We start from the raw sequence: 27,354 nt of genomic DNA, 5'->3' as shown, positions 1-27,354 counted from the left end.
GAACACACACTATTGCTTCTCAAGAGCACCAGGAGTCTTTGACTTCATTGTCTCTAGTGTATACTCCACTCTGACCCACTAGATTTGTTCTACCTACGGTGACTCACATTGGAGGTATGAAGAGGTGAGGGAGGAGATCGGGGCTACGTCTAGACTGCAGAGGTAAAACAGAAAAAGATACGCAATTTGCAAAATGCAAATTGCATGTCTTTTTCCAATTTACTTTTGAAGGAGGCTTTTCCAAAATTTGGTGCATTTACGCGGCACCAAATTTCAGGAAAAATGCTCTTTCGACACATCCCTTATTCCTTGTAGAAAGAAGTTTACAGGGATGGCGAAAGAGCACATTCGCTTTTTTGAAAATGTTTTTGGAAAAGTGGACACGTTCCTTGGATGTGGTGTTGCTCTTCTGGAATACCTCTGGCATCTCAGAAAAGCGGTGCAGTCTAGGCGTAGCCTAGGAGTACAAGCCTGATCCCACTAAAACCAAGAAGTGTTTTACTGTTTACTTCAATAGGGCCAGGACTTCACCCAAAATCACTAAAGTTTTGCCATTATTTTTTTTTTATTGCAGTGTTTTCATATAGCACTACTGAATTTTGATGCATGTTCTTCCATGAGTCCAACATTTCTTTTGATTTGTTTGTTGTTTGCTTTAGAACCCAACAGGGTTTCATTTGTGAATATACTCAGAGCTCCCACTCCAGCAAAGCCCCACTCAGCCCTACCTGCCTTTAGACTCTGTTTGGATGGAATAGAAGTTTTGTGTATGGTTTTTGTTCACCTTGGCTTTTAGTCTGTATTTACACACTTGACCTTACGTGCGTTAGTGAAATTAAATATGTTTCAGTCTCATTTTTGATTAAGCTACAGGGTGTTATAAGAACAGATTAATGATTTTAGCTTGAGCACTGGCAGGCAAAGAGAAGTCTTTACTGCCCTCATGTTCTAGCCAGAATTCCATTCCTTGAAGCTAGGGTACACTCCTTAGACCTAATGAAAGGTTCACATATAATTTATTTTTTTGGCTGAAATAATAATTGAGATGGAAACCTAAGTGTATTGTACAGCAAATCTTTTGTTCCTTCCATTTCTCTTTAGTTAAAAAGTCAAAACTTGTTTTCTTGGGAACCTTCAGACACTCCCTACAAATAGAAAGTGTTTTTATAATAGTTGTGCTTTTTTTGTAGGTAACTTGACATTTCCTTTCATTGCAGAACTGAGCCCAGTTATTTTAACCCTTGTGGGGCAGGCTGTCTCCCAGAACAAGAAAATAAATGTGTATGGTAGTTCAGTGGAAGTTTAGTTTTAGGGCCCATTTTGACTGTCAAGCTGTCCTGTAATGGCAAAGAGCAGGAGTACCAAACTCAGGGAAGACTGTAAAGAAGTAGGGCAAAACCCCCAAATTGGTTGTGAGTCCTATATTCAGATTTCATCAACTAATTATCTAGTCTATACACCTAAAGTACTATAACAGCCTTAACATTGAGCCCCAGACAGTTATCTGTCTTATCACCCAGGTAAGCTTACCTTTGTGAAAGATGGTCCCTTACATCAAAGGTCACAGCTGGTCATCTGAAGAAGTGGGCTGTGCCCATGAAAGCTCATGATACCATCTACGTGTTTTTTTAGTCTATAAAGTGCTACCAGACCATTTATTGATTTTTAAGTTTATCCTGTACAGTCTAACTCGGCTACTCAGGTTACTCCCAGTCCCAAAAAACCAGTCACTTACTGCAGGTCAATTGTACCTTAGATTTCACATCACAGACAACAATTGTAGCCAATCCTATAATAAACTATCTAAAGATTTATTACATAGGAAAGAAAAGAAAATAATTATTTATAACGTTAAGGCAAGCAAACACACACCCAAATGAGTTCTAGTCTTAAATTACAAAAAGTAAGGGAAGTTTCTATAATAAGCCAACTCTCTGTGGGTATGTCTACACTACCCCGCTAGTTCGAACTAGCGGGGTAATGTATGCATACCGCACTTGCTAATGAAGCCCGGGATTTGAATTTCCCGGGCTTCATTAGCATAAGCGGGGAGCCGCCATTTTTAAATCCCCGCTGCTTCGAACCCCGTGTAGCGCGGCTACACGGGGCTCGAACTAGGTAGTTCGGACTAGGGTCCTATTCCGAACTACCGTTACTCCTCGTGAAACGAGGAGTACCGGTAGTTCGGAATAGGCACCCTAGTCCGAACTACCTAGTTCGAGCCCCGTGTAGCCGCGCTACACGGGGTTCGAAGCAGCGGGGATTTAAAAATGGCGGCTCCCCGCTTATGCTAATGAAGCCCGGGAAATTCAAATCCCGGGCTTCATTAGCAAGTGCGGTATGCATACATTACCCTCCTAGTTCGAACTAGGAGGGTAGTGTAGACATACCCTGTGTCCCTTCAGGCTAAACCAGGCTAAGCACTGAGAACTCCCTTGTTTATACCTAGGAATCTTGTCTCCTCCTCTCAAGATTCCAAGCAGCAAAGAGATACAATTCCTCCTTGTGTGGTCTTTTTATTCCTTTCCCCCTTCTGCTTCATGTTGCAAATTCAGTGGTTGGAATTAATTCACTTGCACATCTTCATGTGGAGCAGAGGGCAATTAATGAAATCCTGTTTCCCCTGATGATCCCCAACAGGTCATAGGTGTTGATGAGCCTCCTTTTTCTGGCAAGAGTTGACACCTAGGGTGTGTCTAGACTACATGCCTCCTTCGACGGAGGCATGTAGATTAGCCAGATCGGAAGAGGGAAATGAAGCCGCGATTAAAATAATCGCGGCTTCATTTAAATTTAAATGGCTGCCCCGATCTGCCGATCAGCTGTTTGTCGGCAGATCGGGGGAGTCTGGACGCGATGCCCCGACAAAGAAGCCTTTCTTCATCGACACAGGTAAGCCTGGTTTCACGAGGCTTACCTGTGTCGATGAAGAAAGGCTTCTTTGTCGGGGCATCGCGTCCAGACTCCCCCGATCTGCCGACAAACAGCTGATCGGCAGATCGGGGCAGCCATTTAAATTTAAATGAAGCCGCGATTATTTTAATCGCGGCTTCATTTCCCTCTTCCGATCTGGCTAATCTACATGCCTCCGTCGAAGGAGGCATGTAGTCTAGACACACCCCTAGGGTATGTCTACACTACAGGGTTTTGTCAGAAAAATGACCATTTTCCTGACAAAACTTGAGGAACGTCCACACTGCAATTGCATTCTTCCGCAAGCAAATCGAGAGAGCAGAGGGGTTTTTCTGGCATTGGTAACCCTCATTCTATGAGAAAGAAGCCTTTTTGCAAAAGAGCTCTTTGCAGAAAGGTATGTATGGACCGGGAAGAGGGAGTTCTTTCAGAAGAAGAGGAAAGAGGAAAAAGCACAGGTGCTATGGTGGCCATTCCATCCATAGCAATCACATGCGAGAGAGTGTCCATTCAGTCTGGATGCTCTCTTTTGAAAAAGCAGATTGCTTTTTTGATGCACTTTTGCAGTGTGGACGCTCTCTTTCGGAGGAAGTTTTTTCGGATGATCTCTTCCGAAAAAAGCTTCTTCCAAAAGGAGCCTGCAGTCTAGATGTAGCCCTACTCTTGGAAACTGGTATTTCATGCTCATTCATTTCACGCTCATTCTGGTGACTAGCAGTTACAGAGCAAACCAGGCCTCTATGCAGCAGGGTGCAAGGGGTGCAAATGCATCTCCCAATGCCCCCCAGAGTTCCCCAAATGTGAGAGGGAGAATTAGCTCCTCTTTGTGTCACATTTTTGCTTAGAGTGTACTGAGCATGCTCACTGGAATGGAGCATGCTCAGTAAGAGACACTGTGGCTGCTACACTCCGTGCTCAGAATTTGCTACTTAGAGTGTACTGAACATGCTCACTGGAACGGAGGGCCTTGACATGAGCTGGCATCTAGTCTGCCAGCATCACACCATCAGACACACTCTAGCATTGTGGTGTAGAAACCATCTAGGAACTTGTGACTCCACTAAGACCTAAAGTATCGTCTACCTCCTGACTTTTCAGCAAATGTTGGGGAAACTGCCACTGAAGCACAGGTATACTGTCCAGCAGCAAGGCTAACAAAGTTAAATAAAAAATAAAAAGATCCTAAGTTGCTTTGCATACATTTTAGACTCTATCCGATGGCAGTATTTCCCCTCACATTTCTTTTTGCTTCATCTAACCTCTTGCAGCACATCAAGTTTCAAGCAGTTCTCCTTGTTTATATTCAGTAGTTGAATGTAGTGCATATCAAAGATAATCTTCCCCACAGTTTGTAGATCAGTGCTCCTTTTTGCTATTCTAGTCCCAGGCACTTCCTCCCCGACACCCAACTTTTGGAGAAGGGTACACTTTACTGGGGCCCAGATGCCCTGCGGGGGCCCAGCCCAGGCTGCAATCCCTAATACCATGAGGAACAAGCGAGGCTAAATTGTAGATCATGCCTGAGTATATTTAGAGAAATGTATTTCCCTGTATCTATGCATCTATTGTCCAGATCTTGCAAGATTTGCTGGAGCCAATCAAAAGCTGTGTTAGAGCAATTTCAAGTAACATTCTGAACAGTGAGCTTTTTCTAGAACAGATAGTTCATGCTTGTGCACTTAAACTAGGCCTTGTTGTTTGAGACAGAGAAGAGATTTGTGGTCCTCTATGTAAAATGGTCTGTCATATGAAGAACTATCAGGTCCAGAGTTTCTTGTGCATAAGTGGAAGGGAGGGACAGCCAGTGGGAGCGGCAAAGCACCATTTGGCAGGGAGAGCAGTGCTGCTGCTTCTTCTAGTAGGATTTGCAGGCCCATAATATTTGTTAGGGTGCATCTACACAGCACCCTAAACTCGAAATCAGATACGCAATTTGCTCTATGTAAATTGCGTACCTTATTTCAAATCTATTTCGAAATAGCTTATTTTGAAATTTGGCGCATCTACATAGTGACAAATTTTGAAATAACGTCCTATTTCGAGACATCCCTTAACCCTCATGGAACAAGAGTTACCAGGATACCAAAATAGCATGCCCATTATTTAAAAAAATATTTCAAAATACCAGGAGGCATGTGTAGATGTGGGATAGCTATTTCGGGATAGCTCTGATATCCTGAAATAGCTGTGCAGTGTAGACATACCCTAAGTGTCTAATTCGCTCACTATCACACATACATCCTATATGCCCTATCTGTTGGTAGCAAATAATACAAATCAGGCAGCCAGAAGCATAAGGAGGTAAAAGAAAGTACTATACACTTGTATTCTGTGTTGTAGTTGAATTCAACATATTTGAAAATATAGAAAACATCTCAAATATTTAAATGGTATTCCTTTATTGTTTAATTGTGTGATTAATCATGATTAATTTTTTAAATCTCTGTGGCCCTAGTTTTAAGATGTAGAGAAATGTCCACAAGTGACTACACTGAGAAAGACAAGTTAATTTTTCTATGTAATTTACAATAAGGGCCCAGTTCTGATTTTTCATTCATATAACTCCACATTAAGTCCACTGAAGTCACTGGAGTTGGTGTGAGTAAAATCATAAAAAGGCCCAAGGTAGTGTTTGGAACCCAGATCCCCGGTGGGGAAGAATTAGTGGGACCCTATGATACAACTTAGCACTTGTCAGGTTGTTATGCTAATTTAAATGCTTTTCTCTTTTTCATCCCTGCTCTGAATGATCAGAGCTAACCCCTAATAACTTCTGTTTGTAGGAGTTGCCAATCCTGAAGAGCTGAATGAATCTGATCCCAAGGAAGAGAAGCTTCGAACACAAATTGAAGAGGAGAAAAAAAGGTGTTTCTACCTCATCAAGTACTTCAAATATCAATTGAAAATGGCATCTGGATATGCACAGGGTGTCCCCATAAGACTTCAGTACTCACAGCTAACCTCAGTTTTGCTTTGATATTACAAAAATGCCATCTTTCTGGTTCACAACTAACTTTCCACTCTCAGTCAAAAATGTCAGCAGGTTTCCTGTAAGATATAATAGCACATCAATGGGAAACCTGTAAGCCTGGTCTGGCAGTCTAAAAATAGTACAGTGTACTAACAATGAGAGTTTGGAGCTTGTTCATTGGGAACAGAATTAGATATTTGCTCTTTGGTCCTGAACAGATAGGGGTTGTGAGTGCTACCAAGACAACGTATTTATCTATCTATTATTTGCTGCTGTGGCTGATTCAGGAGCAATAAATTATTTGCCAGGGTAGAGGTTTTGTATCTGTGATCATAAGAAGCTCTAATAAAATATGAGATATTTTCTCATCCCTGGCTTTGAGAAGTTGTTTTGAAGTTCAGGGTTGGTAACTGCCCTGGGTAGCATAAAACCACACTAATGATCTGTTGACATGTTTTCCCAGAGTCAAAAATAAACCTTGTATGATCTGAACAAATGCTTTTCTTCTTTCTCACTGCAGTTATAAAACAATGTTCAATCGCTTGAAAGGGCTGAAGATAGAGATTGAACACTTGCAGTTTCTTATGGAAAAAGCAAAGGTGAAGTTGCAAAAAGACTTTGAAGTCTGGTGGTCTGAAGAGGCATCAAATCTGCAGGTATCGGAGTGTCTCCTTCAACACTGTGCAAGTGTAAAATTAAATCTGTATGTGTTGCCTAAAGAAACCATTGATTTGATAGGAAGTGGATTATTACAGCTGAAACGCTGGGTCAGTTCATCTCTCTCTCTCTGGTGTAAATCAGAACTCAATACAATTATAGTAGTGTAAAGCTGGTGCCAGTGAAAGGACTATCAAGCCCTTTTACCCCACAATGGGTATGTCTACACTGCAATGCTATTTTGAGATAGCCCGAAATAGCTATCCTGTGTCTTAACAGTAAGCCCGTTATTTCAGGCTCACTATTCTGATGTCCCTGTAAAGCTCATTCTACGAGGAGTAAGGGATGTTTCAGAATAGCGCTTTATTTCAAAATTCAGCACTGTGTAGATAGTGCCGAATGATGAAATAGCATCGAAATAAGATACACAATTTGCGTAGCTCAAATTGTGTCTCTTATTTCGAGTTACGGTGCAGTGTAGATACACTCTATGTGCTCTAGTTTGGCACCCTTTGAAACATCTTCCAAAGAAGCCGTTTTCACATAAACTCTAACTCAAAAACAGTACATGTTAATCATGTTTTCAATTCCTTTTAACTTGATTTTAAACTTTTTACTTCAGAAACACCTGTCTGAGGAATTTCAAATGGAACTAAAAGATCTTGATGACATTTGGCATCCTGCCTGTTCTGAGATGGGGAAAGGCTTCCTCAGGAAGTTGTTCACTAGCATACTGAGTACAGTTGAATGATCCATTTGATTCCAATGAATTTTAAAGAATGTAAAGTGATTGGAGGAGACTTAGGGCCATATTATCTCTTACTACTCACCAGAATTAGGATTTACATGGGATTTGGAAGATTACGGTCACCACCAATAGCACATCCACGAAGGCCCACACAGCAACTGATTTCCACCTTCCCCTGGTTCTGATGACTGTTATAGCCCTACAGATCTTCTATGCTACCCTGTGGTTCACCTGTTCTCAGTTCACAATGCCAGCACGGTTCCTGGCTCTCCAACCAACTTTTTCCAACTGATACTCAACTAGCTTAAATGCAAGCTTTGGTAGCAAAAGAGATGTCAAGTCAAAACATTTTAACTATGTGGTTGGCAATGGAGAGGAGAAATTAAGGATCTTGACTGCAAACACTGCCTTTCAGAGAGCCGTGTGAGGTATAATCCCTGTACTCACTGTCCACAAGAGAGGCTCAAGATCAGTCTCTCATGATTCATCAGTGGAAGATTTATAAAACTGGATGAACTAATGACTTTGATTCCTTGAACCCTGACCTATCTATAGATCTATACACCCTAAGTAACTCAAGTCAGCCAACACCTGCTGAGAATTTTTGAAAACCTGAAACCAGAGCTCAGAAATTCTTAAACAACTCCTAACCATTTTCTCCTAATGCCTGCAGGAGTTCTTATGCCAGTGATAAGATCTGCAGGAGGATGCATATGAACTGGAAAGTATTGTGTGGTTACAAGGCTTTGGCTGTGATTCCTGAAAGCACTGAGCATTGGCCTAGCTCTGTTGCCATCAATAATAAAACTCCCATTGACTTTAATGGGAACAGAATTAGGCAAAAGAATCCTACCCTGCACATTTCTGTTTCTGTAGAGCCAGCAAGAGAAACCACCTACGAGCAATTCAGCAAGTGCCTTAAGGGCTTCCCCCCAGGTTCTTGAATCCCAGCAAGATCTGTACAACAACAGGTAAGCTGAATGGTTTCTTTCCCTTACTCAGACACCATCCATGTAGCTAATTACAGTATTCACTGGCACTTTTGCCTCTCAGCTCTTCTTTAGGTAACAAAAACATTTTCTATGGAAAACAGCTTTGTAAAAATTATGTACTGCTGAGGTCCCACAATGATGGGCATGAAATGTATAAATAGATACAAAAGAAGGGTGGCTTGTTGTCATGTGAAACCATGTTTTACTGTTAAAAGTTCCCTTTGTATTAGTTATTGTTCTTCACTTAACTTTGCTAACAAATCTGATATCTCAGACTAGGGAAGCATTTTCTAAAGCTAGAAAAGGCAACAATCTTCCCCACCCTGTCATGTGTTTCTTTTGATTTCAAAGCCTACAATTTTAGGATGAGAAGATAACTGTTGCAATCCATCCATTTTGTGAAGTGATGTCATTTCACAGATGGAGAGAGAGTTCTCACATGAATCTACCAGTTTCCATGCTCAAAGATTCAACCGATGAACACACTCTGTTTCTAGTGTGTTCATCTTCTTCTCTCATCCCCTGCTATGGATGGCCTCATTCCCTGTTTATAAAGATACCGTACTACAGCAATGTACTTGGCTTTGGAACCACTCAAGTTACCTCATGCGTGCCAGTAAATATTGAATATTGTGCTATGCATGTGGCTGAGACACAAGTTAATTTATACTTTGACATTATTACATCTATGTGCAGTGGGTGCCATAACATACATTGTATTATAGTAATACATTTATCATGGTATTGGAAGTATTTAGAATGGGGAATGTTACAAATACAATAGTTAATGTACCCACTGTAAATGATCAGTGTGTGTCTGCTTACAGCATTTTGCTTAGGATAAAGAAAAAGGGCTGCTGAACTGAAAGAACTGAAGAAACCCAATAGGGAAAACATGATTTATCCTGTGTAATCTTTACCTTATACTGGAGGTATCCCATTGTGCCTGACGTGTTTGTATTTACTGTCATCCTAGTCATGGAGTTCTAGGTGCTTTTTATATATTCTAGGCCTAAGTCATTAAGCACCTTGAAGGTGAGAACAGAGGCCATGAACTGATGTGATGTTCTATGAGGAGCAAGTGTAGTTGTAATTTTGTTTTCCTGGATCTAATTTAATCTTTGGTGATACTTTTTTAATGACATTTTGAAATTCACTGTTCTTTTCTCATTGTTTCATAGAGAGTTAATTTTATTTTATGTTAAGCTCTTTAAACCAGTTACACAGATACATTTTCAGTGCATGCATGCATAATTAGAAACACAGCTCTTTTAAGGCACGTCTACGCAGCAAAGCTAAATTCAAAATAAGGTATGCAACTTGAGCTACGCTAATTGCACAGCTTAAGTCGAAATAGCTTATTTTGACTTTTGGCACTGTCTGCACAGCAGTTATTTTGAAATAGAGCACTCTTCCCATTAATTATCATCGTTATATAGGATGAGACTGTGGCTATAACTTCCCCTCTCTGTTACATAGTCCTGGTTCACAAATGGCCCTTTGTTATCCAATTCACCAAGAAACTGGCAATATTTTTGTATAAATTGATACTATCATCATCACCATCAGGCAGACTGGTCACAATACTGGAAGCTGACATGAATCATACACCAAGCAATGTTGTATGTAGATCAGTGGAAATAGGACATATGAAATAAAGAATAAGAGATATTTTACTAAAAAGTATACCTGCTGAAATTCCCAAAACATCTGAAGGAAAAAGCACTCACTTAAACACATTGTCACTAGCTTAGTATTTCTTAGCTGCTCTGCTCCAAAACACCAGGAGAATGTCCTGTTGATCTGGGTGGATGGGCATTCCTGGATCCCTCTATCCCATTGTTTTCTATTTAGGCAATTTATCAGATTTGTATCTTCATCTTTACTCTCTCAACGAATGACTGCTAGTGAAGGCTGGAACTGTTCACAGAGGCAGCCAGCAGTTAGTTTTAGCAGTGGCCGGCGATGGCAGGAAGATGTGAGCTACACTGCGGGCTTACTCACGGAACAAGCCAGCACGGGTAGGCTGTCCAGCATGGAGCTTGCCACTGGCTGCAGGGACAGGACCCAGGCTGCCGTGCAGCAGCGGGAGAGGCAGTTGCTTTGCTCCGGTTACAATATCATCCTTATGGAACCTGCATGCACTCTGAATATTTAGATTGACTGCTAGTGAAGGAGGGAACGGTTCACATATTGCATGCGCATTGAGGCTAGAAAATGTTGGTTCTTATACAAATCATCTGAGGGTATGTCTACACTATACAACTTTTAGCAACACGGCTGTGTCAGCACAGCCATGTCACTAAGGATATGTCTAGACTGCATCCCTCTGTCGGCAGAGGGATGCAGATTAGGCAGGTCAACATGGCAAATGAAGCGGGGATTTAAATATCCCGTGCCTAATTTGCATAAACATGGCCACCATTTTTGCTGACTCAGCACTTTCTCGGCAAAAAGTGGCAGTCTAAACGGGGATCTGTCGAGACAGAAAGCCTTTTTCGACAGATCCTGTAAACCTCCTTGCAGAAGGCATAAGGGATGCAGTCTAGACATACCCTAAAAGTCAATCAGTGTAAACACTGTTTGGTGACACTTCTGATGACAAAAACCTTCCACCCCCCATGAAAAGCATTTGCTTTGTTATCAGGGAGAGCACTCCCTCTAACAAAGCACTGGTTACACTACACTTGCCTTGGGAAAGCTTTTGTGGTGTGTGTGTGGGAAGGGGGTTAAGCACCTGTGCCCAACAAAAGCTTGGTTACACAATTGCCAGTGAGGACAAAGCCTCAGAAACTCCGGAAAGTTCCCTTCTCTCATTCCAATTTCCATGAGCTGTTGGTGCAGTTGGGGCTGGTGGAGATAGGACCCCAGTCCTACCTACTGCCCCGCCCTCTCTGCTAAGGCCCCACCCCCCATGGGGAGGGGAGAAGGTGGGGCAGTGCAAAGTGTGCCCTAGCGTCCCCGGAGCACTGCGGAGGGGAAGAGAGGTGAGCGGGAGTGTTCCCCACCTCCCCAGAGTAGTGGGGGAGGGAAAGAGAGGTGAAGGAATGCATGCATGCAGCACAGCTCCCCAACCTCCCTAGAGCACTGGGGGGCGGGGGAGGAGGCTGCGTGGCACTGATCCCAGAGCACCAGGGGAGGGAGGAGGCTGCGCAGTTCCAGTCTCCCCGGCCCAGAGCACAGGGAGAGTGGGTGCTGGGAACAGCAACACCCTGCCCCCAGAACACCTACTGCCGGTATTCTGGGGACAGAGTCTGGGTGGGACCATTGGCTTCCTGCTGTGTGGATGCTGCCAAGGCTTGGCTTAAGGTAAGCATTTTACATAGCTGGAGTTGTATCCCTCATGCCAGCCTTCCTGGTCGAGTGTAGACCAGGCCTTGGATGTTTTTGAAAATGTTACTCAAGGTCTGAAGTCCTGCATTGATTTGATAGCTCTGAAGAAAGTAGAATTTGTTTTGTGTCTTGTTATTCCATCATAATAATAGTGTATCACACATCACCCATTTTCTTAGGCCTTTGTAACACCCGGACACAATAGGGTGAGTGAGCTAAACATGAAATATTAAACAGCTATTGAAACTGTATTTTCTATTTAACTAATTTAAAGTGAGTGTCATTTCAATGCAGAGGATTGCAAGGGTTAAAGAGAAATGTTCAACCCCAGAATCTACAAACTGCTCATTTGAAAACATCTTGCACTCTTGGGCCCAGTATATTCTGCAAAGCTGAACCTGGCATGATGTAACACAGTAAAATATTAGTAATAAATGTCTTTCCTTTTTCAAGTTCTCTGCCAGAAACATCAATTTATAAGCCAAAGTGAATAAACCACTGCAGGGTTAAAAAAGCAAGAATACACCAAGCCCACCACCTAGCGGAAACATACTGCTCCCGAATAATTCCATCTGGTAATTCTCTCTTAATACTGGCATAAGCAACACTGCTGTATATGCTAACCCCATAGACACAGGAAAGCTGCTGGACAAGGGGAAAATGATATCCCCTCACAGAAATCTGCCTTCTGAATGGCATGTCTCCAGGGGAAGAATGTGCTTTTGCAGTAAGTATTGCTAGAATCAACAAGCCCACATACATAGGTCCTCACACAGTTTTTATCCCGTCTCCCTTTTATTTCAGTAATAATCTTGCCTGTGTAAAGGCTGAGTAGAAATTGAGTTAAGGCCTCGGCATTTGGCACAGTATAAATTTAAGAAGAGAAAAAATCCACAAAATGCATTTCTAAAATATACCAAAATACTCCATCATGAAATTAAAACTCCTGCATAGAAACTAAAATGGTGCATTATCTTTTGATTCTTTACCACCTTAGGGTATGTCTACACTACAAAGTTAGTTCGAACTAACGGATGTTAGTTCGAACTAACTTTGATAGGCGCTACACTAGCGCTCCGTTAGTTCGAACTTAATTCGAACTAACGGAGCGCTTAGTTCGAACTAGGTAAACCTTATTTTACGAGGATTAAGCCTAGTTCGAACTAGCTAGTTCGAATTAAGGGGTGTGTAGACCCTTAATTCGAACTAGTGGGAGGCTAAGGCTTCCCAGGTTTCCCTGGTGGCCACTCTGGCCAACACCAGGGAAACTCTATTGCCCCCCTCCCGGCCCTGGAGCCCTTAAAGGGCCACGGGCTGGCTACACAGTTTGTGCCAGTTGCAAGGCTGCCAGCACCAGTGCCAGCAGACCCTGCATCTGCCACACTATGAGCCAGCCACCCGAGGACACCCAGCCCTCCACTGCTCCCCAGGACCAGCCTGGCGGCTCCCAGGAGCCTGCCCAGGGGCGCAAAAGGCGGGCGCCCGCTTGGTCAAGTGCGGAGATCGTGGACCTCATCGAGGTTTGGGGGGAAGCCTCCAATGTCCACGATCTCCGCACTAGCCACAGGAACGCGGCCATCTACGGACGCATGGCTGCCAGCCTGGCCGCCAGGGGCCACCAGCGCAGCCGGGAGCAGGTGCACTGCAAGATTAAAGATCTGCGGCAGTCCTACTCCCGGGCCTGCCAGCCAGGGGCCGACCCGGAGGCCTGCCCCCACTTCCACGCCCTGGACCGCCTCCTGGGGGCTCATGCCGTCCCTGCCCCCCGGGACGTGATAGACCCTGGGGCGGAGGGCCCGCTCCAGGAGACGGAGGAGGAGGAGGAGGGCTCCGAGAGCCAGGAGCCTGCCGCCAGCCTGCCTGGGACCCGGGACCCCCGAGGCACCCCACAGAGCCGCTCGCCTGTGTCATCCGAGGCCGGGGAGGCGTCCACATGTGAGTACCATCGTGTTCCCCTTATGTGTACGGGGTCTGGGGCGAGAGGGAGCCCCGGGACCGTGCGCCTGGGCCTTGCCCACCAAGGAGCAGCAGCTGGGGATCCTGCAGGGGCCCTGGCCTTGCAGAGGGGAGCTGGGTTTCACACACCTGGGCCCCGGGGTAATTGACCGCTGGTCTTGTTGCACCACAGCTGCAGCACCTGGGCCTGTAGGGCGCACCACACCGCCTGCAGGCAAGCAGGAGAGCCAGGAATGAGGAGGAGTACCAAAGGCGGCACCTCCGGTTCATGGATCACCAGCTCCGCACCCAGGACCACTGGGTCCAGGAGGACCTGAGGCTGCGCCGGAGGAGTCTGGAGGCCCTGGAGGAGCAGGGCCGTGCCCTGCGAGGCCACCTCCAGAGCCTGCTCGACCGCTTCCCATTTCCTCCTCCCCCTGCTTCTCCTGCTCCCCCTGCTCCTCCTGCTCCCCCTCCTGCTCCCGCTCCTGCTTCCACTCCTGCTTCCTCCACACCCCCTGTCCCTCCTGCCCCTCCCCCCACAACCATTTCCCACCGACGCCCCCGGACCCGCAGTGTGGCGAGACGGGAGAGGCAGCCAGACTCCCACCCCTGAGCTTTCCTTTCCCTTCCTCCCTTCCCTCCCCTCCCCTTCCAGCTCCCTCGTCCCAGGTTTCCCCCTCCCCTCTCCTTCCCCCCACCCCACTTATGTTAAATAAACATACGTTTTTGTTTGAAAAACAGGTGTCTTATTTTACAGTAGGTAGGGAGGGGAAAGGGGAAGGGGGTAGGGTGGAAGAAGGCCCCAGTGGGGCATGCAAGGGAGAGGTCAGTCCTCCTCCTCCACCAGGAAGCTCTCCCGCAGGCTTCCCGGATCCGGACGGCCCCCCGCTGGGCTTCCCGGATGGCGGCGGTGCGGGGCTGACCGTAGTGTCCAGCCATGCAGTCAGCCTCAGCCATCCAGGCTGGCAGGAAAGCCTCCCCCTTTCGCTCACACAAATTGTGGAGCACACAACATGCTGCCACCACGGGAGGGATGTTGTGCTCGGCCAGGTCCAGACGGGTGAGGAGGCATCGAAAGCGGGCTTTCAGTCGCCCGAAGGCCCCCTCCACCACGATGCGGGCCCTGGTCAGCCTGGCATTGAAGGCCTGGCGGGAGGGATTGAGGTGCCCCGTGTAGGGCTTCATCAGCCACGGCTGCAGTGGGTAGGCGGCATCCCCCACCAGGCACACGGGAATGTCCACGTCCCCGACCCTGATGTGGCGGTCGGGGAAGAAGGTCCCGGCCTGCAGCCGCTGGCACACGGAGTAGTTGCGGTACACCCGGGTGTCGTGTGCTTTGCCGGACCAGCCCACATTAATGTCCGTGAACTGTCCCCGGTGGTCACACACGGCCTGCAGGATCACGGAGAAGTACCCCTTGTTGTTGATGTACCGGGACGCCTGGTGTTCCGGGGCACGGATGGGGATGTGCGTCCCGTCGATGGCCCCCCCCCCCACAGTTGGGGAAGCCGAGGGCGCCGAATCCCCGGATGACGGCATCCGGGTCGGCGAGGCGGACCACCCTGCGGAGCAGCATCCGGTTGATGGCCTTGACCACCTGCGGAGAGAAACACAGCAAAGCGCCAATCAGTGGGGCGCCCGGGTGGCTGGGAGCGTTCATGCCCTGGCAGTGCCCCGCGCCCCACTCCCAGAAGCAACCCCCCTGGCGGCGTGTTGTACGGCTGGGACAGACCGACCCCTCCGGTGCGGAGCGCTTTTGCCTCCTCCCGCCCCCCCCCCTTTGTCCCTGGGGTGGCCCATCCCCTCCTCACAGCCTCCCTTCCCCCCGGCTCAGTGGCCGACGAGTGCCATACCTGCATGAGCACCGCTCCGACGGTGGATCTCCCCACGCCGAACTGGTTCCCGACGGATCGGTAGCTGTCCGGCGTGGAGAGCTTCCAGAGGGCAATGGCCACCCGCTTCTGGAGGGGGATGGCAGGCCTCATGCGAGTATCCCTTCTGCGCAGGGCAGGGGTAAGCCACTCGCAGAGCTCCAGGAAGGTGTCCCTCCTCATCCTGAAGTTCTGGGTCCACTGTCGGTCTTCCCAGCACTCCAGGACGATGCGGTCCCACCAATCGGTGCTGGTGTCCAGACGCCAGACGCAGCGGGGCACACCAGTGCCGGGGCGTCGCCGCGGCTCCTCCACGGCCCCAAGGGCGGCCAGGCGGAGAGGCAGGGGGCTGACATGCACCAGGTGGTGCCAGGCAGCCTCGAGCCATTGCTGGCAGGCTTGCAGCAGCAAGTCCAGAAAGTGCACCAGAAGGTGCAGGGCGAGCTGTGGCTCCATGTTGCCACCTGCGGCGGCCCCCCTGAAGGGAAGCACCGACACAGACGGGCACAGAGACCAACGCTTTGCTGTCCCTCGGCGAGGTTGGCAAGCAAGCAGGAAAAGCTGAGAACCGGCTGTCCAGGGGGGGTCCCTTTAAGCTCGAACCTCAGATAGCCTCAGACAGCAGCCACACAAAGCAACTACTGACCTGATGCCCTGCCAGAACCGGTTTCAGCTGCCCTTAAATGCTCCCCTGCATCCAATCAGTGTGGACGCGCTAGTTCGAATTAGCAAAACACTAATTCGAACTAGTTTTTAGTTCTAGATGCGCTAGTTCGAATTAGCTTAGTTCGAATTAACTAATTCGAACTAAGTTAGTTCCAATTAGCGCTATAGTGTAGACATACCCTTATTTATCACTCTGGACTAGTGGTTCTCAACCAGGTGTAAGCTGACTCAGCTATATATAGAGGTCTTTCAGGAGTACATCAACTCATCCAGGGTATGTCTACATTACAGCACTAATTCGAACTAAGCTAATTCAAATTAGTGCATCTAGACCTAAAAACTAGTTAGAATTAGCATTTTGCTACTTCGAACTAGCATGTCCACATTGAGTGGACCCTGAACCGAGGTTAAGGATGGCCGGAAGCAGTGCCAGCAGGGCATCAGATTAGGACTTAGAGCGTGGAGCTGCTGTCTCAGGCTAGCCGAGGGCCGTGCTTAAAGGGACCTGACTCCCACCCCGGACAGACAGTTCTCAGGGGTTCCCCGCTTGCAAAGCAGTCCTGGCTTGGAGTGCCCTGAGTGCCCACACTCGGCACATCACAGCACTCAGCCATCAGCCCGGCTGCACTTGCTGCAGGCTGCCATCTGGAGGGGGGGGGGTCAATCAAGGGGCTTCAGGAGAGCTTCCACCCTGAGAAGCCCACAGAGCCACCCCAGTCCTCCCCACTGGGGGCTCGTACCCCATTCCTCCCTCACCTCCTTCCACTTACCCCTCCCTAGCCCCCCTTCCTGATGTACAAAATAAAGGACACGTGAGTTCAAAAATAGAAACTCTCTTTATTGAACAAAACTCGGGGAGACTGGGAAAAGAAGGTGGGAGGGGGAAGAGAGAGGGTGGGAGAGGGGAGGGCAACTAAAATGATCAGGGGTTTGGAACAGATCCCATATGAAGAGAGGCTAAAGAGACTGGGACTTCTCAGCTTAGAAAAGAGGAGACTGAGGGGGGATATGATAGAGGTTTATAAAAGCATGAGTGGTTTAGAGAGGGTGCATAAAGAAAAGTTTTTCAATAGTTTCCATAATAGAAGAACTAGAGGACTCCAAATGAAATGAATGGGTAGCAGGCTTCAAACTAATAACAGAAAGTTCTTCTTCACAAAGCAAATAGTCAACCTATGGAACTCCTTGCTGCAGGAGGCTGTGAAGGCTAGAACTAGAACAGAGTTTAAAGAGAAGTTAGATAAAGTCATTGAGGTTGGGTCCATGGAGTGGTATTAGCCAGGGGGTAGAAATGGTTTCCCTGGCCTCTGTTTGTGGAAGGCTGGAGATGGATGGCACGAGACAAATGGCTTGGTCATTGTTTCGGTCCATCCCCTCCAGGGTCCCTAGGGTTGGCCACTGTCGGCAGACAGGCTACTGGGCTAGATGGACCTTTGGTCTGACCCAGTATGGACGTTCTAAGCTCAGGGTCAGGGGTCTCAGTGGACCACCTTGATTTTCATGCAAACCTGCTCCCGGGTGGCTAGGCTGGCAGTTATCCTGCCCTAGACGGCCACTTTCCTGTGCCTAGTGCGGAGGTCGTGGATGAGGTCCACGATCTCCGCACTAGACCAGGCGTGCGCCCGCCTCTTACAGACCTGGGCAGGCTCCCGGGAGCCGCCGTCCTGGTCCCAGGAAGAGCCGGAGGGCTGGGTGGCAGCGGGTAGCTTGTTTGTGCCGTGCCAGGTGCAGGGTCTGCTGACTGGGTGCTGGCAGGCTTGCACCTGGCACAGGCACCGTAGCCAGCCTGTGCCCCTTTAAGGGCTCCGGGGCCGGGAGGGGGGCAGACGAGTTTCCCTGGTGGTGCTCAGAGTGGCCACCAGGGAAAGCTGGGGAGGGCTACACAGCCCTTAATTCAAACTGCTTAATTCGAACTAGGCGTTAGTCCTCCTAGAATGAGGTTTACCTAGTTCGAATTAAGCGCTCCGCTAATTCGAATTAAGTTCGAACTAGCAGTTTGTATGTGTAGCGCCTATCAAAGTTAATTCGAACTAAAGGCTGTTAGTTCAAATTAACTTTGTAGTGTAGACATATCCCCAGATATTTGCCTAGTTTTACAACAGGTTACATAAAAAGTACAAACTAAAATTTCATACAGACAATAGCTTGTTTATACTTCTCTATGTACTATATTCTCAAATACAATAAGTAGTCCTGTAGCACTTTGGCTTTGCCCACAAAAGCTCATGATACTATATATATTTTGGTTCATCTCGAAGCCCTGGTCTACACTAGGGACTTACAAGTGGAGCATCCACACTACCAAGCCCGTTATTTTGAAATAAGGGGCTGGTTATTTCGAAATAATAACTCCTGTTTTCCACAAAGAATAATGCTAATTTTGAAATTGCTATTTCAAAATAGCATGAGTGTAGATGCTCAGCTGCTTCTGTTTCAAAGTAACTGGCCTCTTTCCCTATACACATGTGGGAGGTTGTGGAGGACAAGGAGGTGGAGGATGAGTAGGCCAGCCAGGCCACCATGCCTGCCAGCCACGAGCTTCTTATCAGCTTGGAGCTGGTCTCCCCATCTCAGGGTGTCTCCCAGGCCTCAGAAAATCCTGGCAAAGGCACTTCAGGTGAGTTCTATAACTTTCCCTATACACATGTGGGAGAAGGCAGTGGTCTGCGAGCAGTGTTCCCTCTAACATTTTCTATTCTTGGGCGGGTTGAAATTTCTTACGTGCAACACCAGTATGGAGGCAGAGTGTGGATGTGCACCCACCAGTACAAACAAAAACCCTAGACATAAATATATATTTTAAACAGTCCATAGGTGTGGAATATATTAAAACAAGGGATAAATAACAAGGAGCAATGCTTATGATCTTTATTTAATATGAAATCAAATAAAAGGAAAATTAACACTGCCCTTAAAATGAGGAGTAACATTAGGTCAAACCAACAGGTTTGGTTCGAACTAACGCCTCCCAACATGCACTTTCACTTTCGAAACAGCTGTTGATTGGAGTAACGCACTGGCGAGATCATGCTAATGAAGTGCGGAATATTTAAATCCCCACTTCATTAGCAATTTTGGTAGCCTACATTTGCATCCCTAATTTGAACTAGGGTGCAAGTGTAGACGTACCCTAAGATAACACCTATAGAACAAATTTACCAGGGGCTTCAGCTTTCACTGTTCCCAAGCGCGAACAGGAACAGCAAACAGGAGAGTTTGGAGAGGGAGTTCTCCAGGTAAAAGAGGAGTAAAACGGGACCCTTGTGGTAAGTGGCTGTCTGGAGTGTGTGTTTGTGTGTGGGGGAGTTATTTGCAGTGTGCTGAGCTTGTGTTTGTCTGTTTGGTTTGTTTGTTTGTTTGTTTGTTTGTTTGTTTGTTTGTTTGAAGGAGCTTCTAAAAGGTTTGAAATCTAGAAGCCTCTGTTAATTGGCTGAGCCTCAGTCAGGGGGAGGGGCTACCAGGGAGAGCGCGAACAGGAACAGCCAACAGGAGAGTTTGGAGAGGGAGGTTAGAGGGCACCAGTGACTTCTGACCTTCTTTAAAACATAACTCTTAGAATAATCTATATTCCAGAGGTTTAAAAAGAATCCCAGTTTATACTTAAACTTATTCAGTAGAAAAATGGAGACAGAAGCCCTGCAGCAGAGTGGGGGCTATCCTGTTTATTGCGTCGAGTGTAACATGTATGATTACCTGCCCTGTGAGTGGGTGGCATATGTGTGCATCCGTTGCAAGGAGCTCCTGACCCTCAGAGACCGAGTTCGGGCTTTGGAGGCCAGGGTGGCTGAACTGGAGGAGCTAAGGGAGGTAGAGAGCTATGTTGATGAGACTTTCCAGGACACTGTAGTACTGTCCCACCTCCAGGCTGAGAGCCCCAGTGCTCTTAAGGAGGATGAAAGTCTCAAGGCAACAGAGCATTCAATGGGAGCAGAGGGAAACCATCCCGTAGTTGGGACCCTCCTCCCAGAGGATGTTGCGGTATCCTCTCGCACTGAGGATACCTCTGAGGGGGAGGGAATGCCAGTTAGGAAGAGGCAGGTGTTAGTAGTGGGTGATTCGATCGTTAGAAACATAGATAGTTGGGTTTGTGATGACCGGGAGAACCGTATGGTCACTTGCCTGCCTGGTGCGAAGGTTGCGGATCTCTCGAGGCATCTAGGTAGACTTATGTGCAGTGCTGGGGAGGAGCCAGTGGTCGTGGTACATGTAGGTACCAATGACATAGGGAAGGATAGGAGAGATGTCCTGGAGGCCAAATTTAGGCTGCTAGGAAAGAGACTGAAATCCAGGACCTCTATGGTGGCGTTCTCAGAAATGCTTCCAGTTCCACGCGCAGGGCCAGGTAGGCAGGCAGAGCTTCAGAGTCTCAATGTGTGGATGAGACAATGGTGTAGGGAAGAGGGGTTTAAATTTATTAAGAACTGGGGACACTTTTGGGAGAGGGGGAGCCTATACAGGAAGGATGGGGTCCACCTAAACCAGGGTGGAACCAGACTGCTGGCACTAAACATTAAGAAGACCGTAGAGCAGTTTTTAAACTAAGAGATGGGGGAAAGCCGATTGGTGCGGAGATGCACGTAAATCAGAGGGAGACTTCTCTTAGAGGAGAATCCATTGATAGAGATTCTCTAAGCTGTAGTCAGAAAGAGAGGTGGGGAGAGGGCGAACCATGGGCCAGGGCAGACAAACAACCGCATATAAATGAATCCAATGCACCAGGGAAGGGCACACAAATAAGCAGTGGCAAATTTTTTAAGTGCCTGTACACAAATGCTAGGAGTCTGACTAATAAGATGGGTGAACTAGAGTACCACGTATTAAATGAGGAGACTGACATAATAGGTATCACCGAAACCTGGTGGAATGAGGAAAATCTGTGGGACACAATCATACTGGGATATAAAATATATAGAAAGGATAGAGCAGGTCGGATGGGTGGCGGACTGGCACTGTATGTGAAAGATAATGTAGAATCAAATGAAATAAAAATATTAAGTGAATCAACATGTTCCATAGAATCGCTATGAATAGTAATTCCATGCTCCAATAATAAGAAATTAGCAGTAGGGATATATTACTGACCACCTGACCAGGACATTGAAATGCTGAGGGAGATTAGAGAGGCTACCAAAATAGAGAACTCTATAATAATGGGGGATTTTAATTACCCCCATATTGACTGGATACATGTCACCTCAGGAAGAGAACCAGAGATAAAATTTCTCAATGGCTTAAATGACTGCTCCTTGGAGCAGCTGGTGCAGGAACCCACAAGGGGAGAGGCAATTCTCGACTTAGTCCTGAGTGGAGTGCAGGATCAGGTCCAGGAAATAACTTTTACAGGACCACTTGGGAATAGTGACCATAACATAATAACATTCAACATTCTTGTGGTGGGAAGAACACCTCAGCAGTCCAGCACCCTGGCATTTAATTTCAAAAAGGGGAATTACACAAAAATGAGGAGGTTAGTTAAACAGAAATTAAAAGGCAAAGTGACTAGAGCCAAATCCCTGAAAGCTGCATGGAAACTTTTCAAAGACACCATAATAGAGGCCCAACTTAAATGTATACCCCAAATTAAAAAACATAGCAAAAGACCTAAAAAAGTGTCACCGTGGCTTAACCACCATGTAAAAGAAGCAGTGAGGGACAAAAAGGTATCTTTTAAGAAGTGGAACTCCAATCCTAGTGAGATAAATAGAAAAGAACATAAACACTGTCAAATCAAGTGTAAAAATGCAATAAGAAAAGCAAAAAAAGATTTTGAGGAACAGCTAGCCAAAAACTCAAAAAGAAATAACAAAATGTTTTTTAAGTACATTAGAAGCAGGAAGCCTGCTAAAAAACCTGTGGGTCCCCTAGATGATTGCGCTATAAAAGGAGCAATCAAGGACGCTAAAGCCATTGCGGAGAAACTAAATGATTTCTTTGCTTCAGTCTTCACGGCTGAGGATGTTGGGGAGATTCCCGAATCTGCACCATCCTTTGTGGGTGATGAATCTGAGGAACTGTCCCAGATTGAAGTGTCATTAGAGGAGGTTTTGGAACAAATAGAAAAACTTAATGTTAACAAATCTCCGGGACCGGATGGCATTCATCCAAGGGTTCTAAAAGAACTCAAATGGGAAATTGCTGAGCTAATATCTGTGGTTTGTAACCTATCCTTTAAATCGGCTTCCGTACCTAATGACTGGAAGGTAGCCAACGTGACACCAATATTTAAAAAGAGCTCTAGAGGCGATCCTGGCAATTACAGACAGGTAAGTCTAACTTCAGTACCGGGCAAATTAGTAGAAACAATAGTGAAGAATAAAATTGTGAAGCATGTAGAAGAACATAATTTGTTGGACAAAAGTCAACATGGTTTCTGTAAAGGGAAATCCTGTCTTACTAATCTATTAGAGTTCTTTGAAGGGGTTAACAAACATGCAGATAAGGGAGATCCAGTAGATATAGTATACTTAGATTTTCAGAAAGCCTTTGACAAGGTCCCTCACCAAAGACTCTTGTGTAAATTACATGGCCATTGGATAAGAGGGAAGGTCCTCTCTTGGATTGAGAACTGGTTAAAAGACAGGAAACAAAGGGTAGGAATAAATGGTAAATTTTCAGATTGGAGAGGGGTAAATAGTGGTGTCCCCCAAGGGTCAGTCCTGGGACCAATCCTTTTCAACTTATTCATAAATGATCTGGAGAAAGAGGTAAACAGTGAGGTGGTAAAGTTTGCGGATGATACCAAACTGCTTAGGATAGTCAAGACTGTGAGGGACTCCAAGAAGATCTCACCAAACTGAGTGATTGGGCAACAAAATGGCAAATGAAATTTAATGTGGATAAGTGTAAAGTAATGCACATCGGGAAAAATAACCCCAACTATACGTACAGTATGACGGGGGCTAATCTGGCTACAACAAATCAGGAAAGAGATCTTGGCGTTATCGTGGACAGTTCTCTGAAAACTTCCACGCAGTGTGCAGCGGCGGTCAAAAAGGCAAATAGGATGCTAGGAATTATTAGGAAAGGGATAGAAAATAAGACCCAGAATATTTTACTGCCCCTGTATAAAACTATGGTACACCCACATCTTGAACACTGTGTACAGATGTGGTCTCCTCACCTCAAAAAAGATATTTTGGCCTTAGAAAGGGTTCAGAAAAGGGCAACTAAAATGATTAAGGGTTTGGAACGGGTCCCATATGAGGAGAGGTTAAAGCGACTGGGACTTTTCAGTTTAGAGAAGAGGAGACTGAGGGGGGATATGATAGAGGTCTATAAAATCATGAGTGGTGTGGGGAGGGCCTATAAAGAAAAGTTATTTATTAGTTCCCTAAATAGAAGAACTAAAGGTCACCAAATGAAATTAATGGGTAGCAGGTTTAAAACTAATAAAAGAAAGTTCTTCTTTACACAGCGTGTAGTCAACCTGTGGAACTCCTTGCCAGAGGAGGCTGTGAAGGCTAGGACTATAACAGAGTTTAAAGAGAAGCTAGATAATTTCATGGAGGTTAGGTCCATAAAAGGCTATTAGCCAGGGGATAAAATGGTGTCCTTGGCCTCTGTGTGTCAGAGGCTGGAGAGAGATGGCAGAAGACAAATCGCTTGATCGTGTCTTTGGTCCACCCTCTCTGGGGCACTTGGTGCTGGCCACTGTTGGCAGACAGGATACTGGGCTAGAAGGACCTTTGGTCTGACCCAGTACGGCCGTTCTTATGTTCTTATGTTCAAGGCAACACAAAGTTTCAAAATCACTTTTATCCAAAGTTTTGTTCTATGATATGTTTCGTCTCTCACAATGTCTCCTCACAAGGTTCTTTCCCATCCCCCAAAAAATCTTTACCAAATGTTTGCATACAACCAAAAAAACTGCCCCCAACCCATTTGCAGTCTCTGCACATGTAGGCTGTGGCTGTCCTGTTTCCTGCGGCTAGTGAGGGAAGCTTTCCAAGCATGGAACTCATCAGAGAGCTAAAAAAAAGTAGGGGAACCTAACATGATCAGAGAAATGGCTGAAACTGGGGGTTGTTTCCATTTCCAGTGACAGCGCAGGGAGAAGTTTGGTCTTGCTCTCACTGGAGGAGATACTGACCTGATTCCAAACAGGGAGAAAGTAAGGAAGCATAGCAGAAGGGGAAGAGAGAGGCGCTGTCTTGTTACCATGAAGCAGAGGGGAGGGGTGCAAATTGGAGAGAAAGGGGGCAAAGTACCAGGCAGATAAGTAAACAGGCAACTGAATGAGGAGTGTAACACGGGAAAACGGAATCCCTATCTGGCCAATTCCTCAATGAGAGGGCTAGGGGATAAGCAGGAAGTGGGGGCTTCCATCCTGTTAGCAGTTCACAGGGCAGGGGAGAATTTGGGAGCAAAGCAGAGAAATTGACCTGATCTGACTGTGCCTGTTACTTACCCAGCTTTTTCCACATGGCCAATGGCAGGCAATGAAGCACCGATCCCTCCTCACCTTCAGCTGGCAGCTCAAGATCTGGGTCACATGATCCTCCAAGTCCTTCCTGATTGGAGAACTTGCTCCTCCCTGGCAAGTACAGTCCTTCCACAGGAGTGGTGAAGGGATGGAGGTCCAGAATAGAGACTAGAGCCAGATCCTCCATTTGTGGCAGGCAGCAGCAGCTAACCCTAACCCTAAATCCCTCCAGGGGTTGCCGGGGCCCCAGAACATATGGAGGTGGGACTTCTTGGCAGCCAAAGCCTCCCAAGCTACCCAAAGCAGGCGCCAGTCCCAGCCTCATCCTAAGCCTCCCACACTCCTCCTCCCCTCTTCCCCATTCCAGGTTCTTTCCCTAGTCCCTCCTCTGTTGTATATCCCCCAAATAAACAGAGGATTTTTTTGAGAGAGGTTTCTTTATTTACTGTGCAAGGGCGGGGAGAGAGGGGGAGAGGGAAAGCAGAGGAAGGAAGTGGTGGGGAAGGAAAGGCACACAGAGGGAATGCAGGGGCCCTTTGTGCAGAAGCCCAGGAGAGAGTCTCACACGTGGCCTTGGCTGAAACTCTCCCTCAAGGCCTCCCGGATGAGCACAGCCTCCTGATGTGCTCTCTGCATAGCACTGATGTCCAGCTGCTCATAATCTCTGGCCAGCCGTTCAGTCTCTGCCCCCTACCCTCTTGCTCTATGTAGGTTGTGGAGCACACAGCAAGTCACCTCCACATATGAGATATTGTGCCTGCTCATGTCCAGGCAGGTGAGGAGACTCCTGAACCTCCCCTTTAGGCAGCTGAAGGCACACACCATGCGGCACCTGCTCAGCCTGGTGTTGAAGTTCTCATTGGTGGGGTCCAGACTGACCATGGAAGGCTTCATGAGCCAGGGAGCAAGGGGTAGGCTGCATCACCCAGGATACAGATGGGCATGTCCACATCCCTGACCCTGATGGTGCAGTCCTGGAAAAAAGTGCTGGCAGGTGTTCTGGAAATTGTGGGCCTCGTGCACCTTCCCTGACCAGCTGACGTTAATGTCCGTGAACTGTCCCTTGTAGTCCACAAAGGCCTGCAGCACCACAGAGAAGTGCCATTTTCTGTTTATATAGTTCAAGTCTCAGTGGTCGGGGTCCAGGATAGGGTTGTGAGTGTCATCTAGGGCCCCCCCGCAGTTGCGGAAACCCAGGGCAGCAAAGCCATCCATGATGGTATCGATGTTCCCCAGCGTGATGACCCTCCGCAGCAAGATATTATTGATGGCCTTGACTATCTGCAGGAGCACAGCCTTGACCATGGATTTCCCCACACTGAACTAGTTCCCGACGGAACAGCAGGGCTGCGTCTAGACTAACAAGTTTTTCCGCAAAAGCGGCCACTTTTGAGGAAAAACTTGCCAGCTGTCTACACTGGCCGCTTTGAATTTGCATAAGAACACTGACGATCTAATGTAAGATTGTCAGTGTTCTTCTGCAAATACAATGACTCTCCCGTTTGGGAAAAAGCCCTTTTGCGCAAATGCTTTTGCACAAGAGGGCCAGTGTAGACAGCTGAGAACCATTTTACGCAAAAAAGCCCCGATGGCGAAAATGGCGATTAGGACTTTCTTGCACAAAACTGCGTCTAGATTGGCACGGATGCTTTTCTGCAAAAAGTGTTTTTGCGCAAAAGTGTCCGTGCCAATCTAGACGCTCTTTTCCACAAATGCTTTTAACTGAAAAACTTTTCCGTTAAAAGCATTTGCGGAAAATCATGCCAGTCTAGACGTAGCCTAGCTGTCCAGCGTGATGAGCTTCCAGATTCTGATGGTGATGCACTTCTGCAGAGGGATGATGGGTCGCATTCAGGTGTCCTGTTGCCTGAGGGCAGGGATGAGACACTCACAGAGCTCCAGGAAGGTGGCCTTCTGCATGTGGAAGTTCTGGAGCCACTGCTGGTCATCTCATCTCTGCAGGACAATGCGGTCCCTCTAGTCGAACTGGTCTCCCTCCGCCATAAGTGGCATTCCATGGTGAGGTTCATTTGCTGCAGCAGGAGCTCCAGGACTTGGGTGAATGGGTTCTCTGTTTGGGGCTGGTCGTCGTCCTGCTGGAGCAACATGTGGGCAGTCTGCATGAACTGCACCATGATGTGTAGCATGAGGCCCATGAGCCTGGCATTGCATTGCAGCAGCTCAGGCTCTGTGATGTGAATGTTGTGGCATCCGCAAGGGCAACCAGAGCACACAATGTGTGCTTGGTTTCCACAAGGGGGTAGGCAGTGGAGGAGTGGTGTGTGAGATGCGGCCGTAGAGAGGAGCCCCTATCCCAGATAGCTTCAGCAAGCAGCCACAGGAAGTGTCTGCCCTCCTGGTGCCTCTCTGGAGTGCTTCCAGGGGCTTTCAATCCAATACAGGCTCCAATCAGTATGGATGTGCTATTTCGAAATAATTTTGAGCTATTTCGATGCTGCCTTGTAGTGTGGACATGCCATTTTGAAATGATCATTTCAGGAGTTATTTCAAAATAAGTTACATGTATTTCAAAATAATTTCCTAGTGTAGACATACTCTAAGGCCAGGTGCCACAGGACTACTCGTTTTTAAAGTTACAGTTCAACACGGCTACCACTTTCAGGGTTACATTTGAGAGTATAAGTACAATATTTATATTTGAATGGATTTCTTTTTAATCATGTGGTGAAAATGAGAAAGTATGCAATTTTTCAGTAACAGTGTACTGTGACACTTCCTTATTGTTATGTGTGATTCTCTAAGCAATTAGTTTAAGCAAGGTGAAACTTGGGGTACACAAGACTAATCAGACTGTTGAAAGGGGTACTGTAATCTGCAAAGGT

At 46.8% G+C, this 27,354-nt stretch overlaps 1 protein-coding gene across 2 annotated transcripts in view; it reads left to right on the top strand.

The window, feature by feature from the left end:
- The window catches only part of KIF6 (kinesin family member 6), a 380,441-nt gene that overhangs the window by 342,085 nt on the left and 11,002 nt on the right, over positions 1 to 27,354 (top strand). For both annotated transcript variants that reach the window (XM_075925091.2, XM_075925090.2), the window contains exons 17-19: positions 5,697 to 5,778; positions 6,405 to 6,540; positions 8,166 to 8,260. In XM_075925091.2, the coding sequence (XP_075781206.2) occupies positions 5,697 to 5,778; positions 6,405 to 6,540; positions 8,166 to 8,260 (313 nt within the window). The remainder of the gene's footprint in view (positions 1 to 5,696; positions 5,779 to 6,404; positions 6,541 to 8,165; positions 8,261 to 27,354) is intronic.

Source organism: Pelodiscus sinensis, chromosome 3, assembly GCF_052426305.1.
Source record: "Pelodiscus sinensis isolate ZL-2025 chromosome 3, ASM5242630v1, whole genome shotgun sequence".
NCBI lineage: Eukaryota > Metazoa > Chordata > Testudines > Trionychidae > Pelodiscus > Pelodiscus sinensis.
This window is presented reverse-complemented; position numbering and strand designations above follow the sequence as displayed.